At 40.3% G+C, this 17,498-nt stretch overlaps 1 protein-coding gene across 3 annotated transcripts in view; it reads right to left on the bottom strand.

Moving 5' to 3' along the window:
* The window catches only part of pop1 (POP1 homolog, ribonuclease P/MRP subunit), a 72,892-nt gene that overhangs the window by 30,460 nt on the left and 24,934 nt on the right, over window positions 1–17,498 (bottom strand). For all 3 annotated transcript variants that reach the window (XM_072257994.1, XM_072257985.1, XM_072258003.1), the window contains 4 exons: window positions 15,033–15,120; window positions 9,179–9,366; window positions 5,499–5,728; window positions 3,571–3,664 (listed from right to left, as the gene is read on the bottom strand). In XM_072257994.1, the coding sequence (XP_072114095.1) occupies window positions 3,571–3,664; window positions 5,499–5,728; window positions 9,179–9,366; window positions 15,033–15,120 (600 nt within the window). The remainder of the gene's footprint in view (window positions 1–3,570; window positions 3,665–5,498; window positions 5,729–9,178; window positions 9,367–15,032; window positions 15,121–17,498) is intronic.

Raw genomic sequence — 17,498 nt, 5'->3', positions numbered from 1 at the left:
GGTCCTGTGCAGTAGCCCTTCTATACCAGACAGTGATGCAGCCTGTCAGAATGCTCTCCACGGTATAGAAGTTTTTGAGTGTATTTGTTGACATGCCAAATCTCTTCAAACCCCTAACAAAGTATAGCTGCTGTCTTGCCTTCTTTCTAATTACGTCGATATGTTGGGACCAGGTTAGATCCTCAGAGATCTTGACACCTAGAAACTTGCAGATGCTCACTCTCTCCACTTCTGATCCCTCTATGAGGATTGGTATGTGTTCCTTCCTCTTACCCTTCCTGAAGTCCACAATCAGCTCTTTCGTCTTACTGACATCGAGTGCCAGGTTGTTGCTGCGACACCATTCCACTAGTTGCATTATCTCACTCCTGTATGCCCTCTCATCACCACCTGAGATTCTACCAACAATAGTTATCAGCAAATTTATAGATGGTATTTGAGCTCTGCCTAGCCACATAGTCATATATAGAGAGTAGAACAGGGGGCTAAGCACACACCCGAGGTGCACCAGTGTTGATCGTCAGCTAGGAGGATATGTTATCACCAATCCGCACAGATTGTGGTCTTCCAGTTAGGAAGTCGAGGATCCAATTGCAGAGGGAGGTACAGAGGCCCAGGTTCTGCAACTTCTCAATCAAGATTGTGGGAATGACGGTATTAAATGCTGAGCAATAGTCAATGAACAGCATCCTGACGTATGAGTTTGTGTTGGTCTAAAGCCATGTGGAGAGCCATTGAGATTGCGTCTGCCGTTGACCTATTGTGGCAATAGGCAAATTGCAATGGGTCCAGGTCCCTGCTGAGGCAAGAGCTCAGTCTAGTCATGACCAACCTCTCAAAGCATTTCATCACTGTCGATGTGAGCGCTACCGGGTGATAGTCATTAAGGCAACTCACATTTCACTGTCGATATGAGTGCTACCGGGCGATAATCATTAAGGCAGCTCACATTAAATTACTCGGTGTTAGCATTTCAGAGGACCTCTCCTGGGCACAGTGCACAAGTACAGTTATGAAGAGAGCACAGCAGCACCTCTACTCCCTTAGGAGTTTGCGAAGATTCAGCATGACATTTAAAACATTGACAAACTTCTATAGATGATTGGTGGAGAGTGTATTAACTGGTTTCATCACTGCCTGATATGGAAGCACCATTGCCCTTGAATGGGAAGTCCTACAAAAAGTTGTGGGTATGGCTAAGTCCATCATGGGTAAAGCCCTCCTCACCATTGAGCACATCTACATGGAGTGTTGCTGCAGGAATGCAGAATCCATTATTAGGGATCCTCACCGCCCAGGTCATGCTCTATTCTCACTGCTGCCATCAGGAGGGTGGTACAGGAGCCTCAGGACTCACAGCAGCAGGTTCAGGAAAGGTTAGTACCCCTCAATCATCAGGCTCCTGAACCAGAGGGGATAAGTGAAGATAACTTCACTTGCCCCATCAATGATTTGTTCCCACGACCCATGGACTCACTTTCAAGGATTGTTGGTCATGGTCTCGACATTTATTGCTAATTAATTGATTTATTTATTTATTATTTCTTCTTTCCCCCTTTCTTTTTGTATTTGCACATTGTTGTCTTTCACTGATTCTATTATGATTATTGGATTTATTGAGTATACCCACAAGAAAATGGATTTCAGGGTTGTACAGTATATAGTGACATACATGTACTTTGATAATAAATTTACTTTGAACTTTGAGTGGACTGCCCTAAGATGGACCTTCAAAGGACCCTATAACCACCTTCAGAGATGTAACTGCTTTGATTCTCAGGACTTGAAATCCTTAAGGTTAATGGTTAAACGATCATACTAAAATTTGAGTGGGCAGAAGTGGGGCTTAATTACAGTATGGCCAGATTAAAAATCACTGCTAAGGAACAGTGAATTTATTTTATAGGACAGAATTAGTCAATTTTGATAATAGTGGGATAGAAATGCCACTGTGCAGCTGTTGGCAATGTACAGTAAAAAGGTCAGTGCACATTTTTACCAAAGTTTACACTACTGGAAATGACGACTGGAATTCATTACATGATTTTTACTGGTTATGATGTGAATCATCAATGCTAGAAATTTATAATAAACGCAGAAAATGCTGGAAATGCTCAGAAAGTCAGGTCAGGTCTGTGAGAAGACCTATAACATTAACTCTTTTTCTTCTCACAATTGCTGGAAGATCAGCTAAGTATTTCCAGTATTCTTGTACTTATGTGAATAATGTTTTGACTTCTTTGGTCAGTGAGTTTCTTTCTCATGAACACTATTAGTGCCAGAAGTAGAAATTAGTCTTTGAAAGGCATTGCACAGGAATTTGGTCCTCAGGACAGGACTGTCCTCATGGAATATTTTCCAAATGTTATCTATACAATAGAGCTACCTTATATTCTACAATTCATACAATTCAAAATATTCATGGAAATACTTTAAGTAGACATCTCCATTTCATATTTGAGTGACAAGTAAACAGGTGGCTAAAGCTGCAAGGACGCATTTGCCTATTTTCTAATTACGTAGGTGGATATTCGACCCACTAAACATACACCACCTTTCAGAGCAATCTCATCAACTCACTCACCATCTATTTCCTTGTAATTCTCTCTTACATGTTAATTAACTACCCACTGATTACCCCACCACTCACCTCTACTAGGGATAACTTAGAGTAATCAATTAACCTACCAACTAGCAGGTCTTTGGATATGGGAGGAATTTGGGGCACCAAGGGGGTCAAGGAACATAAGACTGTAAGACATAGGAGCAGAATTAGGCCACCTTGCCCATCGAGTCTGCTCCGCCATTCAATCATGGCTGATCCTTTTTTCTATCTCTTCCTCAACGCCAGTTCCTGGCCTTCTCCCCATAACCTTTGGTGACGTGTCCAATCAAGAACCTATCAATCTCTGCCTTAAATACATCCAAGGACCTGGCCTCCACAGGTGCATGTGGCAACAAATTCCACAAATTCACCACCAACTGGCTAAAAAAATTTCTACATCTCTGTTTTGAAAGGGCGCCTCTCTATCCTGAGGCTCTGCCCTCTTGTCCTAGACTCTCCCACCATGGGAAACATCCTTTCCACATCTGCTGCAGACAGCACTGGAGGTCAGCATTGACCACGGGTCACATAAGCTGTGAGATGTCACTCCAACTTGCTGCATTGCTGTGCCACACACTGGAGCAAGTGGTAGCAATACAAACTGGTTTCTGGGACTAACATCATGAAATGAAAGTTAATCTCACAAAAATTAGGTAGTTATTACTTTAAACAAATAATTAATCAATTAAACAAACTACATTTGAGATGATATGGGATAAGTTATTACCACCCTTAGTTTAAATGCACAGATCAGGATACTGGATGCATCTCTAAAAAAAATGACAGAGTTACCATAGGAATGCATGATATCCAAGCCACAAATGAATGGCAATATGCATAGGGAATGATCAATCAGGGAAATGAAGCTACAAATTGAACATGCAAATATAGTGATGCTCTGCCTTAGTTCTTCATATCCCAATGTATCTTTAATGACAAGGTAACTAAATGACTCAAAGACTTACTTCCATGACAACAGCAGGTTGCAAAACTTCACCTATCACAGAATGAGATAGGGGTCCAATCAGTCGATACCTCAGAATTTCCATTGTCAGATCTCTGAAAAATAATCCCGCAGATTCTCCATTAAACAGGACAAATCAGACCAGAAACTTATTTACTCAAGTGATATTGATGCTGTAAAGCTCACCTTCCACAATAAAACTATCATTTATGAGAGAGAAGTAAAGGATAGATAGCTGAGGAAGTCAAGCATCCATATGCCTTTTCACTACCCTCTCTACCCATATAACTGCTTTGAGGGATCTACGGATTTATATATTCCAAGCACTATTTGGTCATCCACACTCTCAAGGGTCCTGCCCTTAATTGTTCTTCCAAAGTGCAGGAGTAGAAACAAAAACCTTTACACAGTACTACCTTACTTTTGTTAAAATATTAGAGCAGTTGACAGCATCAAAAGATTCCACTTCCAATTATCAACAGCTCAACAGACTTTTGGCACTAATGACAAACTTTGGGGAACCAAATGGCAAAGTGGATTGATATACTATACAGTCAACGAATATTTCTGGATTTCAATATACCTAGGCTGTTTCACTATACTGTCACACATCTACATTTCTTTAAATAATCATATTAGGACATTTTTACTCGATAAAACACTAAGCAAGTTTTCATCACTGGATATTGTTTCCATTCAACTTTCAACCAATTAAGATGGCAGCCATTAATGTATAACAATGGACTCATTCAAGAAATAATGGTTTGATCAGACAGAAAAATGTAGTACCAATTTTCAGAGCCTAGCTTTTATTAAAACCACACTAGCACTCCCATGGAAAGTTAATTATCTCATAAGATTTTTAGAAATTATCTTATTCTGTTCACATAAGTTAAGTGAATTGACTGGTTTGGAGTTTGAGTTCAGCCTGCTAAACTCAGCAGTATTATTTTGCTTTTATAATTATGGCTTGAATTTCTCAATTTTAATGCACAACCTCCCTACCAAAAAAAAATTCCTAAGTGCCTCCATAGAAAAGCATTTTACTGTGCTGGCAATAAATATCCAGTCATTCAGAATTAACATTTTTTAATAAGCACAATGCCTGTAGTTTTCAGAATTATTGTAGTGACTACTAAGTAATTAACTTGTGAAGTGAAAAGCAAAATACTGTAGACACTAGAAATCCAAAATTAAAGCACAGTGCTGGAAATACATAATAGGTTAGGTCTTAAATGAGAAATGTCAAAAAGAAAGAGTAACTTAAACTGCAGAGAGAAAATGGGAAGGACAGAATGTACTTTGATTGTATGGAGTCTTTGACGCCCAGGATCATAAGAGGCTGCAGAGGGTGACAGACTGTCATGGGCACAACCTTCCAGCCATTGAGGATGTCTTCAAGAGGTGGTACCTCAAGAAGATGACGTCCATCACTAAGGACTCTCACTATCTAGGACATGCTCTCTTCTCATTATAACCATCAGGAAAGAGGTACAGGAAACTGAAGACTTACACTCAGCAATTACCCTGTTATCCTTTTTTGTACTATTTTTGTAATTTATAGTAATTTTGTATTTTCAATATACTGCTGCTGAATCACAACAAATTTCACATCATAAACCAGTGAAAATAAATTCATAATCAGATTTATTAATGCTGAAAATACCCAACTTCAAACTAATTTACTGAAAAAAAGGAAAACCCTTCTGAATAACAAAATGATGAATTATAAAAGCTACATTCCAACCCTAATTTTAATCGCTCCTCAAGAAGTAGATAAGCAGAAAAAAAAGTCACAGTAATTCAAAATAGGGAACCAGAAAAATAGTACACCTAGCAATAAGTAGTCAGCAGTGGCCAGTTCCGGTAACATCCATGATACTACCCTTTCACATTTAAGCTAACACAAAGGTTTCTGCACATACTCACTCTATTATAATGCCAGTAGTTAATGATGTCCAAGACACCGGTGTCAAGGGATCTCTGGTACTATTGCCTATTACTTTTTTCTTGGGTATGACCTCCTCTCCGACTTTATCCTGCAGCTTTCTTTTCAAACCAGCTCCTTGCAGTGTTGAAGTGCTGTGTTCACTAGGATCTGGTTCAGGTAAAGAACCATCTAAACATTGGCAAGCCAATTGAAGCTCAGTTAATATATCCTAATAAAAAATACAAAATACGATAAGAAATGCATACTGTGGACTCAACAATTATGTTCACATCCACAAAGTTACCACTTCACAAAATGAGATTTGAGATTCATGAGAATCATTCCTGGTTACAAGGAGAATCAAGACAAATGTTTCAGTGGAAAATCAAAACAAAAATGCTGGAAAGCTACTGAATCTGAGAGTCTCCTACCTGAAATGTTGCCTCTGTTTCGCTTCCCACAGACACAACCACAACTACTGAATATTTTCAGCACCTTTTTGTTTTAGATTTAAACCACAAGTTTCATCCCTTGTCCCAAGCCCCTACTCTATTCACTTTACACCTATGACTGTGTGGCTAAGTACAGCTCCAACACCATATACAAATGTGCTGATGACACCACTGCTGTGGGCTGTATCAAAGGGGGTGATGAATCAGCATACAGGAGGGAAATGGAAAATTTGTCTGAGTGGTGTAATAACGGCAACCTCTCACTCAATGTCAGTAAGACCAAGGAACTGATTGTAGGCTTCGGGAGAAGGAAACCAGAGGTCCATGAGCCAGTAAGCATTGGAGGATCAGAGGATCAGTAACTTTGAATTCCTGCATGTCACTATCTCAAAGAAAGCACAACAGCACCTCTGAGTCTGTGGGACTGTGGCACCTCTGGAGTCTGTGGAGATTCGGCATGTCATTAAAATCCCTGGCAAATTTCTGTAGATGTGTGGTGGAAAGTGTGCTAACTGCATTACAGCCTGATATAGGAACATTGGGTTGCCAACTGTCCCGTATTAGCCAGGACATCCCGTATATTGGGCTAAATTGGTTTGTCCCATACAGGACCGCCCTTGTCCCATATTTCCCCCAGCTAAGGTAGAGCGTTCCTATGAAACCGTTCGTAAGCTGAAATGGCGTAAAGCGAAGCAATTACCATTAATTTATATGGGAAAAATTTTTGCACGTTCCCAGACCCAAAAAATAACCTACCAAATCATACCAAATAACACAAAACCTAAAATAACACTAACATATAGTAAAAGCAGGAATGATATGATAAATACACAGCCTATATAAAGTAGAAATAATGTATGTACAGTGTATCAGAATCGGGAAGATTAAGCCAAAACCGATTTGTAGAAAAAAAAATCGGCACATACGCGCACATCACACATACGCACACAGGTGCCCGCACAAGGCTTCATGGTCATGGTAGTCTTTCTCGGGGTAAACACAAGTGGCCCATATTTGACTGCTACTTTTGTCCCCTATTTGGGAGTGAGGAACTTGGCAACCCTAATAGGAACACCAATGCCTTTGAGCAAAAAATCTTACTAAAGGTAGTGGATTCAGCCCGGTACATGATGGGTTAAACCCTCCCAAATATTGAGCACATTTACATGAAACATTGTAGAAAAGAAGCATCTATCATCAATGATCCTCACTATCCAGGCAATGCTCTTTTCTCACTGCTGCCATCAGGTAGAAGGTACCAGTGCCTCAGGACCCACACCACCAGGTTCAAGAACAGTTGCTGCTAGGGTTGCCAACTTTCTCACTCACAAATAAGGGACAAAAGTAGCAGTCATATACGGGACATTTGTGTTTACCCCGAGAAAGACCACCATGACCATGAAGCCTTGTGCGGGCACCTGTGCGCGCATGCGTGTAGTGCCGATTTTTTTCCTACAAATCGGTTTGGCTTAATCTTCCCAATTCTGATACACTGTACATACATTATTTCTACTTTATATAGGCTGTGTACTTATCATATCATTCCTGCTTTTACTATATGTTAGTGTTATTTTAGGTTTTATGTGTTATTTGATATGATTTGGCAGGTTTTTTTTGGGTCTGGGAATGCGGAAAAATTTTTCCCATATAAATTAATGGTAATTGCTTCTTCGCTTCACGCCATTTCGGCATGAAAGGTTTCATAGGAACACTCTACCTTAACGGGGAAAATACGGGACAAGGGCAGTCCTGTATGGGACAAACCAATTTTGCCCAATATACTGTATGTCCTGGCAAACACGGGACAGTTGGCAACCCTAGTTGCTGCCCCTCAACCATCAGGATCTTGAACAAGGGGATAACTACACTAAGTTAAGGACTCTTATCTTGTTATTTCATGCTCATTATTTATTGTTATTTATTTATTACCCGCATTTGCACAGTTTGTTTACAGTTCCTGATGTTTACAAATACTGTTTACAGTTACTGTTCTATAGATTTGCTAAGTATACCTGCAAAAAACAATCTCAGGTGGTGTGGTGACATGTATGTACTCTGATAATAAATTTTACTTTGAACTTTAACACTTAGTTCTTTAAACTTTCTACCCACGTAAATGTTTTTTTTTCCTGTCTTGGCTGATTTGCTCTTGAAAAGACAATGCGCCACAGCTCTATTTCATTGATGTAATGGTTTACATTATAGAGAATGACTTGAACTTGTGACTTTCCAACTGCTTCTACTGAGTCAAGGTGGTATTACAAGGCCATTCACAACTTGTACCAGAAATAGTATTGCCCGTTTAGTTCCTCACAATAGCTCCATCATTCATTAAAATCACAGCTAACATTTTATTTTAAATGTTATCTTCCTGCATCAACCCCACATCTTGCATTCTATTAAAATCAATTACTATTTGTTCATATTGAGAATTTAAAACAAAAATCACTGGCTAATGAGGCAAAATTTCTTCTCACATCTGCTCCAAGTGTACAATCCTTTACTTTGAAGGCCATGACACATGTTTGCAGACACTCCAGCGTCTTGCCGACTCAAAACAGAAATAGTCAATGGTGTGTATGTTTGACAGGAGTTTGTTTTCAGATGTCTTTGTTGAGCTGTCTCCTTGCATACCTATACCTCTTACTATTTTGCACATCCTTCCATCACATTTTCCTTTAGGTGCTTACCCAGATTATCCTTAAACATGTGTCTGCTATTTATCTCAGCCATACCTTATCTGAAACTAGGTTCACACTGATGGTTTACATCTTTCTAAGTTTAACCCAAGTCTACATGGATCACTTCCTGGTGATGTGACTTGCTTCCAATAGATAAAACATTCCTAAAGTGCTTTCTAAACATAAGGAGGACAAAAAGAAAGGATTTTTGAACAAAAATTAACTTTAGAAATATACAGAGGGGATGTTAGTGAGAAACGACAAGGAGGTGGAAAAGCAGAAAAGGGATTCTCAACTAGTCTAAATTGGTCAAACCCCTGCTAAAAGTGAGCACAAGATCACACACAATCAACAAATTTAAAGCTATGATCTATTCTTACCATTTCCTTCACTCTTATACAGAATAGCCTGCAGCATATAATGCTCTTCTAAACTACAGCAATTAAGTAAAGTCATGACTGGTTACAACTATATTTTAAAAGTAATTTTGTTAGTCACATGTTGCAAATCTCCACCTAATGAAATAACCAAATAGAAATTAGTTACCATTTTAAGTACTGGGTGTGCCCAAATCCACAGCTGCCTGTTTTCAGAGTGGTTTTCAGGTTCTGCTTTGGGCCGCCATAAGAACGTAATGGGACCCAGTGGCTTCTCGGGATATTGCTCAGCCTTGTAGAGAACCAATGACCCTTGCCGTTTTCCTGACAAACAGTCCACAGAGGCAAATGTTGTACCTACAGCACCACAAGAATTATCTGGGTTAATGTTCATAAGCCCTTTAAAGGCATGCATAAATGTGCCAAAGCATTATGTACAATAGAGAGGCAACACATAAACAAACTTATTCCTTTCATTATCATGTGCAATTGTCAAATAATCCCAAACATGTGATATTCTAAATGGCAAGTCAAAAAAGCAGAGTTATTTGGGTAAAACAGGAAATGAAGTATCATTAAGGACCCTCAAATTTAGGACGCAGCCTGTTCACGTTACTCACATCGGGGAGAAAGCATAGGAACTTGAAGAACCTGAAGACCCGTACTCGACAATTAAGGAACAGCTCCTTCCCCTCCATCAGGTTTCTGAACGTTTCATGAACATTACCTCATTATTCCTTAATTTAGCATTATTTACTTTCTAATTCTTAAGAATTTTATGTCTTTACACTGTCCTGCTGCCACAAAACAAAATTCACATCATATAAAAACAGTGAAATGTTATTCTGCAAACTTGATTCGGATTAATGGAGAGGAGTGGAACTGAAGTTACACAGATGCAGCAAGATACACGGCCGGGTATAAAATTGAGGTCACAAAGGCATTCAGTACAAATAAACCCATTAATTTAAGGGCATTACACTTTTTACTTTAAGGCAAATGCTTCTGACCAGGGAGGTAGAGCAGTTGGAATGTCGCTCCAAATTTCAGTAAAAGATGGTACAGACCATTTAACCACCTCCAGTGTACAAGTGAGGGAGAGAGAGAAAATCAACAAATCAGGCATTGCGAGTAGAGGTGCAGCAATTCAAACTATTCATCTCCTTGTAGAGACTTTTTCCCCTCATGATCAGACTAGGTCAAAGGCTTAGGGTGAAAGGTGAAATATTTAAGGGGAGTCTAGAACAGTGGTCCCCAACCACCGGGCCGCAAAGCCATGTGCTACCGGGTCACGAGGAAACGATATGAGACGGCTGCACCTTTCCTCATTCCGTCACGACCACTGTTGAACTTGAACGCACGCGAGGTCATCAGTGACCCAAGACGTGCAAAGGAATGGGTCCATGACCCATTTGTGAATGTCCCCGGTGAATCATCCATGTCAGTGCGGGAAAAAGATCAACTCCTCGATCTTGCAAATAATGGTGGGCTGAAAAGTATGTTTGACATAACATCTCTGCCGGCATTCTGGATCAAAGTCAAGGCTGAATATCCCAAGATAGCCACGAAAGCACTGAAAACATTGCTTCCATTTCCAACATCATATCGCTGCGAAGCCGAGTTTTCTGCAATAATGAATGCAATGAAAACTAAACTGCGGAATAGACTGGATATAAGGAACCCCCGTCGAGTATCACTGTCTCCCATTAGCCCTCGATGGGACTGTCTTGTTGCAGGGAAACAAGCCCAGGGCTCCCACTGATTCAGCAATATTGGTGTGTTGCAATGATCTTATATGTTCATACGAGGAAAATATGCACTGTATGTTTAATATCCAAACGTTACTTAAAATATTATGATGCTATTGACTTATAAGTGACTTGTCTAATTGACTTATCACTATATTCATGCAAGGAAAATATGTGCTGTGCGTTTAATATTAAATTCATTACATAAACCCTTTTAGAAACTAAATTGAGTGTATTAGCCACTTATAAGTGACTTATAGTTGACTTATCACCTATATTCCGGTTGTGATTAACACCCCTCCCCTGCCCCCGCACCCCCCCCCCGTCCACAAGAATATTGTCAATATTAAACCGGTCTGCGGGGCAAAAAAGGTTGGGGACCCCTGATCTAGAACATACAAGAATACAGCACAGGAACAGGCCCTTTGGCCCACAATGTTGTAATAAACCAATTAAATCACTAATCAAATGGCTAACTAATCTCTTCTGACTGCCCAGTGTCCATATCCTTCCATATTCCTCACATTCATGTGTCTATCTAAATGTCTCTTAAAAGTCTCTAATGCTTCTGCCTCTACCACCACCACAGGCAGTGCACTCCATGCCCCTAACATCTTCTTTGAAATTAGACGTTACCTGTCTACTCTATCTATGCATCTCAATCTTATAAACCTCTATCAGATCTCTCCATAGCCTATGCTGCTCCAGGGAAAACAACCAAAGATTGTTGAACCTCTTGATATAGCACATGCCCTCTAATCCAGGCAACATCCTGGTAAACCTCTTCTGCATCCTCTCCAAAGCCTTGACATTCTTCCTATAATGGGGTGACCAGAACTGTATGCAATTATAAGGCTACAACATAACTTCCTCACTTTTGAACTCAGTGCCTCAACTAATAAAGGCAAGAGGAAGCATGTCATATGCCTTCTTAACCACCCTATAAACCTGTGTGGCCAATTTCAGACAGCTATGAACTTGGACCCTAAGATCCCTGTGCTCATCACACTGTTGCACCTTCCAAGGTGCAACACGTCACATTTGGCCAAGTTAAACTCCATCTGCCATTTCTGCACCCATATCTGCAACTGGCCTATATCTCATTGCATTATTTGCCAAACTATCACACTATTCACAAGCCAACCAATCTTCATATTGTCTGCAAACTTACTAACCCACCCATCTACATTTTCATCCAGGTCATTTACATATATCACATAGAACAGACATCCCAGTACAGATCTCTGTGGAGCACTACCAATGACAAACCTCCAGCCAGAATAAGTCCCTTTGACCACTACCCTCTGTCTTCTATGGACAAACCAGTTCTGAATCCAAATGGCCAATTCACCATGGATCCCATACATCTTAATCTGCTGGATGAGCCTCCCATGAGGGACCTTGTCAAATGCCTTACTAAACTCCATGCAGACAACATCCACGACTGTACCTTCATCAATCACCCTTGTCACATTGTCAAAAACTCCATCACGTTAGTAAGACATTTCTCACTCGCACAAAGCCATGCTGTTTCTCCCTAATTAGGCCATGGTTGTCCAAATGCTCATAAACTACTGATGTGATCTATAGTTTCCAGGATTATCCTTGGTTCCCTTCTTGAATAATGGAACAACATTAGCTATTTGCAAGTCCTCCATGACCTTGCTTGTGGCAAGAGACAACATGAAGATATTGGTCAAGGTCCCAGAAATCTCTTCTATTGCCTCTCTCAATAACATGGTGTATATCCCATCAGGGCTTGAGGACTTATCCACCTTAATGCTCTTTAACAGATCCTCCTTCTTTACTTCAAAATGCCCTAGCATATCAATACCCTCAGCACTGACCATCCTCCTCCTTGGGAAATACTGATGTACAGTACTCATTAATGACCTCACACACATCCTCTGCATCCAAGGAAATGTTTCCTTTATCTTTGAGCGGTCCCACCCTCTCCCTAGTTTTCTACTTGCCCTACATGTATGTATAGAATATCTTGGGATTCTCTTTAATCCTACTTGTCGAGGACTTTGCATGGCCATTCCTGGCTTTCCCAATTCTCTCGAGTTACTTTCTGGCTTATTTATAATCCTCAAGGATTGCTTGATTCAAGACTCCTAAACTTTGCATAGTTTCCCTTTTTCTTCTTGACTAAATTCATCACTTCTGTCAACATCCAATGTTCTCTTACCTTGTCATCATTGTCCTTTCTTCTGACTGCAAGATACCGCTCCTGTACACTGTGCAGTCCGACTTTAAAAACCCTCCACATGTCAGATGTGGCCTTGCCCAAAAGCAGCTGTTTCCAATTAACCCTCCCTAGTTCCTGCCTAATGCTCTAATAACTTGCCCTGCTTCAATTTAATACCCTCCCACAAAGTCCATAGTGACCCTTATCTATAGCTTTCTTAAAACTTAAGCAGTTGGGCTTACTGTTCCCTCACTGTTCACCCAGAGAAAGGATGGTCACCATGCCAGGCTTATTACCCAAAACCAGGTCCAGCAGAGCCCCTCCTTTTGTTGGACTATCTACATACTGATTTAAGAAATCCTTCTGGATGCACTGAACAAACTCTGCCCCATCTAAAACTCTTGTACAAATGAGGTCCCAGTTTATACTCAAGAAGTTGAAATTCCCCATGCAACAAACCTATTGTTTTAACACTTTTCCCTAATCTGCCTGCATATCTGTTCCTCGATGTCCTGGTGATTAGTGTTCTGTAATCAGTGATTGCGTCTTTCCTATTTTTGAGTTCTAACCTTATATTTAAGCCCTCCATTATGTATCCTCTGGGTGCAGCTGTGATATTGCCCCGATTAGTAATGCAGCTCTCCCCCTCACCCCTTTACCCCTCTCTTTTCTAAAACACCCATCCCTATCCCTCTCTCAATCAAGTCTCTGTAATAACAACATCATAGTTCCATGTACTGATCCATGCTCTAAAAGGTTTAAAATTTCATTTATTATCAAAGCATGTATCCCTATACAACTCTGAAATCCGCCTTTTCCAGATAACCACGAAACAAAGAAAGAACATAAAAGTAATTCAGAGAGAAACATACCCCCCTCCCCATATACACACAAACAAAAGACCAAACCACTAAAATCCCTCCTTTCACACAAAACAGAATAGGAACATCAACCCCTCCCCTGCAAAAAAAACCTATAAAACATCAACCCCCAAATACCCTCTCCTCACGCAACAAAATGGAAAAGGAACGGGTGATAAAAAACACAACATAAAAACCATAAGCCCGAAAAAGTCCATATTCTCAGTTCATTATCTTAAACCATAATACTCTCAACATTGCAATACACACACTTCAAACTATCTGTCCCTTGCCTGGAGAGTCTCAGGTCTGGCCACAGTGCCGCTGGCCTGGCTGCTGCTGCTGTGCCTTGATAGGTCATTTCCCCCTAGCATTATCCAAAAGGGTATAGTTGATGCTGAAGGAAATGGCCACAGGGGAACCCTGTACTGACTGCTTTCTCCCCTTACTTCTCCTACTGGTCACTTACCCACTGTCTGAAGCCTGCACTGTGGGTGTGACCACCTCAGTAAATGTCTCATTTGAGATGTTTTCAGTCTCTTGTTTGGTCCTGAATACACTCAGCTCCAGTTCATTGACCTTGTCAGTCAGGAGCCAAAGTTGGATGCACTTCCCAACCTGCGGGAAAACTTCTTTACTCAAAAGTGATACAGGTCTTTGGATTTGATAGACGATGGCTCAGCTGCAACAGTTAGAAGTTTAGATAGGTACAGTACATGGATGGAATGGGTTTAGAAGGATATGGTTTGGGTGCAAGTAAATGGAACTAGGCAGAGAATCAGGTCAGCATGGACTAAATGTTCTAAAGGGCCTGTTTCTGTGTTGTGATGTTCCATGAGTGTACAAGCACCTTAAACTCACTTTGCTCTGGCATATGGCAAAAGACACCATTTATTTAAACTGACGTTCATTTGTGGCAAAAACAGTATTAACAAGTACAAAAAAAAATTTGTATTATTAATCAAAAACTACGTGGATTCAGTTAAGATTGATAGAATTCCTACATCTTTAACGAGACACCCAAAGCTACCAGCTGCTACCCATAAACTATGGAGCCTGTCATACATATACTGCAAAGTATATCTGCTAACAACTGTGTCAAAAAAAAAACATTTGAAAGACTGGAGGCATTCTGCAAGGCCATCATCACTCAAGGAACTAAAGAACAAAAGAAAAAGAATGTCTGAAATTTTAATTTGGATTTAAGAATAGTGATAAAAATACCCGCTTCTCTGCTGCTCAAAGGTGCCAAAGCCTTCAAGAGATTGTCCTGTGTTCCATTCAGTTCCAAACAGCAATAGTAAGACAAATCCTGTAAGACAAATATACAAAATATATGAATATGTTTAAATAAAGCAGAATATGCTGATAACACTCAGATCAGAAAACATCTGTAGAAATAGAAATGAATAACATTTCAGAACTGGGAGACAAATTAGTTTTAGATAGCAGAAAGGAGCTGAGTGGAGCAAAGAAATTTACTCTGATAGGCTGAGAAAGAACATAAGAAATAAGAGCAGAGTGGACCATCTGGCCCATTGAACCTGCTCTGCCATTCAATAAGATCAAGGCTGATCTGGCCATGGACTCATCTCCACCTACCTGCCTTTACCCCATAACCCTGAATTCACCGACTACGCAAAAATCTATCCAACCTTGTCTTAAATATATTTACTGAGGTAGCCTCCACAGCTTCATTGGGCAGAGAATTCCACAGATTAACCACTCTCTGGGAAAAACAGTTCCTCCTCATCTCCATCCCAAATCTACTCCCCTGAATCTTGAGGCTATGTCCCCTAGTTCTAGCCTCACCTACCAGTGGAAACAACTTTCCTGCCTCCATTTTATCTATCCCTTTCATAATTTTATATGTTTCTATAAGATCCCCTCTCATTCTTCTGAATTCCAGTGAGAACAGTACCAGGCAACTCAATCTCTCCTCAGAGTCTAACACCCTCATCTCTGGAATCAACCTAGTGAACCCCTTCTACACTGCCTCCAAAGCCAGTATATCCTTCCTCAAGTAAGCCTGAGACCAGAACTGCACGCTGTACTCAAGGTGCGGCCTCATCGGTATCCTGTATAGTTGCAGTGCAAACTCCCTGCTCTTAAATTCAATCCCTCCAGCAACGAAGGGCAATATTCCATTTGCCTTCTTGACAGCCTGCTGCACCTGTAAACCAACCTTCAGTGATTCATGCTGCAATTTTATACCATTTAAATAATAACCTGCTCTTTCATTTTTGCTTCGAAAGTGGATGACCTCGCATTTACCAACATTGTACTCCATCTGCCAGACCCTTGCCCGCTCACTTAACCTATCTATATCTCTCTGCAGACTCCCCATATCTTCAGCACAATTGTTTTTCCACTCAATTTAGTATCATCAGCAAACTTAGATACACTGCACTCATCTCCTCTTCCAGATTGTTAATGTATATCATGAACAGTTGCGGGCCCATCATTGACCCCTGAGGCACACTGCTCACCGCTGACTGCCAACCAGAGTTACACCCCATGTATCCCAACTCGCTGCTTTCTATTAGTTAACCAATCCTCTATCCATGCTAGCACATCACCTCCAACTCTATGCATCCTCATCTTATGGATAAGTCTTTTACGCAACACCTTATCGAATGCCTTCTGGAAATCCCAGTAAATAATGTCCATCTGTTCCCCTCTATCCACTGCATCTGATTCAAAGGATGACTAATATGGGAATTAAGGGGCAGTTAAAATCAAATTAATCTTCTTTGTGCTCTGTTAATATTAAGGCTTGGGACATGCACAAGTCAGGCAATACCAAAGGAAAATAATGGACAAGCTGAACCAAATTAATGATAGACAAAAATGAATAGTTATCATAAAAAGTTAACTAAAGTTGAAAAATTTGATATTGAGTCCTGTTGGCTGCAACATGCCTAAATGAAAGTTGAGATGCTGTTCCTCAAAATTGTCTTGGGCTTTGTTGTAACAGCACAGGATGTCATCGACAGAAATGTCAGAATAGAAGCAGGATGATAAATGAACATGGCAGGCAGATGAAAGCTTAATGGTGCTGGTGTTCTGCAAAATAATTACCCAGCTTATGCTTTGTTTTTCCGATGTAGAGGCCACATTGTGAACACTGTATGCAGAACAGTAGATTGGAGAAAGTGCAAGTGATTTGCTGCTTTACTTGGAAGAACAGTTTAGATGTTGAGATGGTGGGGGGAAAGAGCTGAAAGAATTGGCGTTGCCCCTCCTACACTTGGATGGGAAAGTGACATATAGCTGCGAATGAGTTTTAAGCAGGGACTGCAGAAGGAAACAGATGTTTGGTGGTGGATCCTTGTTGGGTCTAGCAGGACTTGTGACGGATGATTTGCTGAATGTCAATTTTGATTTTCATACAAATATGCTAAGGCTCCGAGTGAAAACTATGACCAAAAGCTCCCAGTACATAAAGCTTTAAACAACATGTTGACCAGTTCAAAGTTATTCTTTGAACTAAAATATACAATAATAAAATGATACTGATCTGGTATATCTATAATTCTTTAGCATAGTTTCATTTTTAATAAGAAATTTAAGTTAAATTAGAAAAATATACAGTGCAAAAGTCTTAGGCACATAAGATAGCTAGGGGTGTCTAAGACTTGCATAGTACTGTATTTCTCAATGTGGAGCAGAGAGCCAGTTTGTAAATCT

The sequence above is a fragment of the Mobula birostris genome, chromosome 1 (assembly GCF_030028105.1).
Source record: "Mobula birostris isolate sMobBir1 chromosome 1, sMobBir1.hap1, whole genome shotgun sequence".
NCBI lineage: Eukaryota > Metazoa > Chordata > Chondrichthyes > Myliobatiformes > Myliobatidae > Mobula > Mobula birostris.
This window is presented reverse-complemented; position numbering and strand designations above follow the sequence as displayed.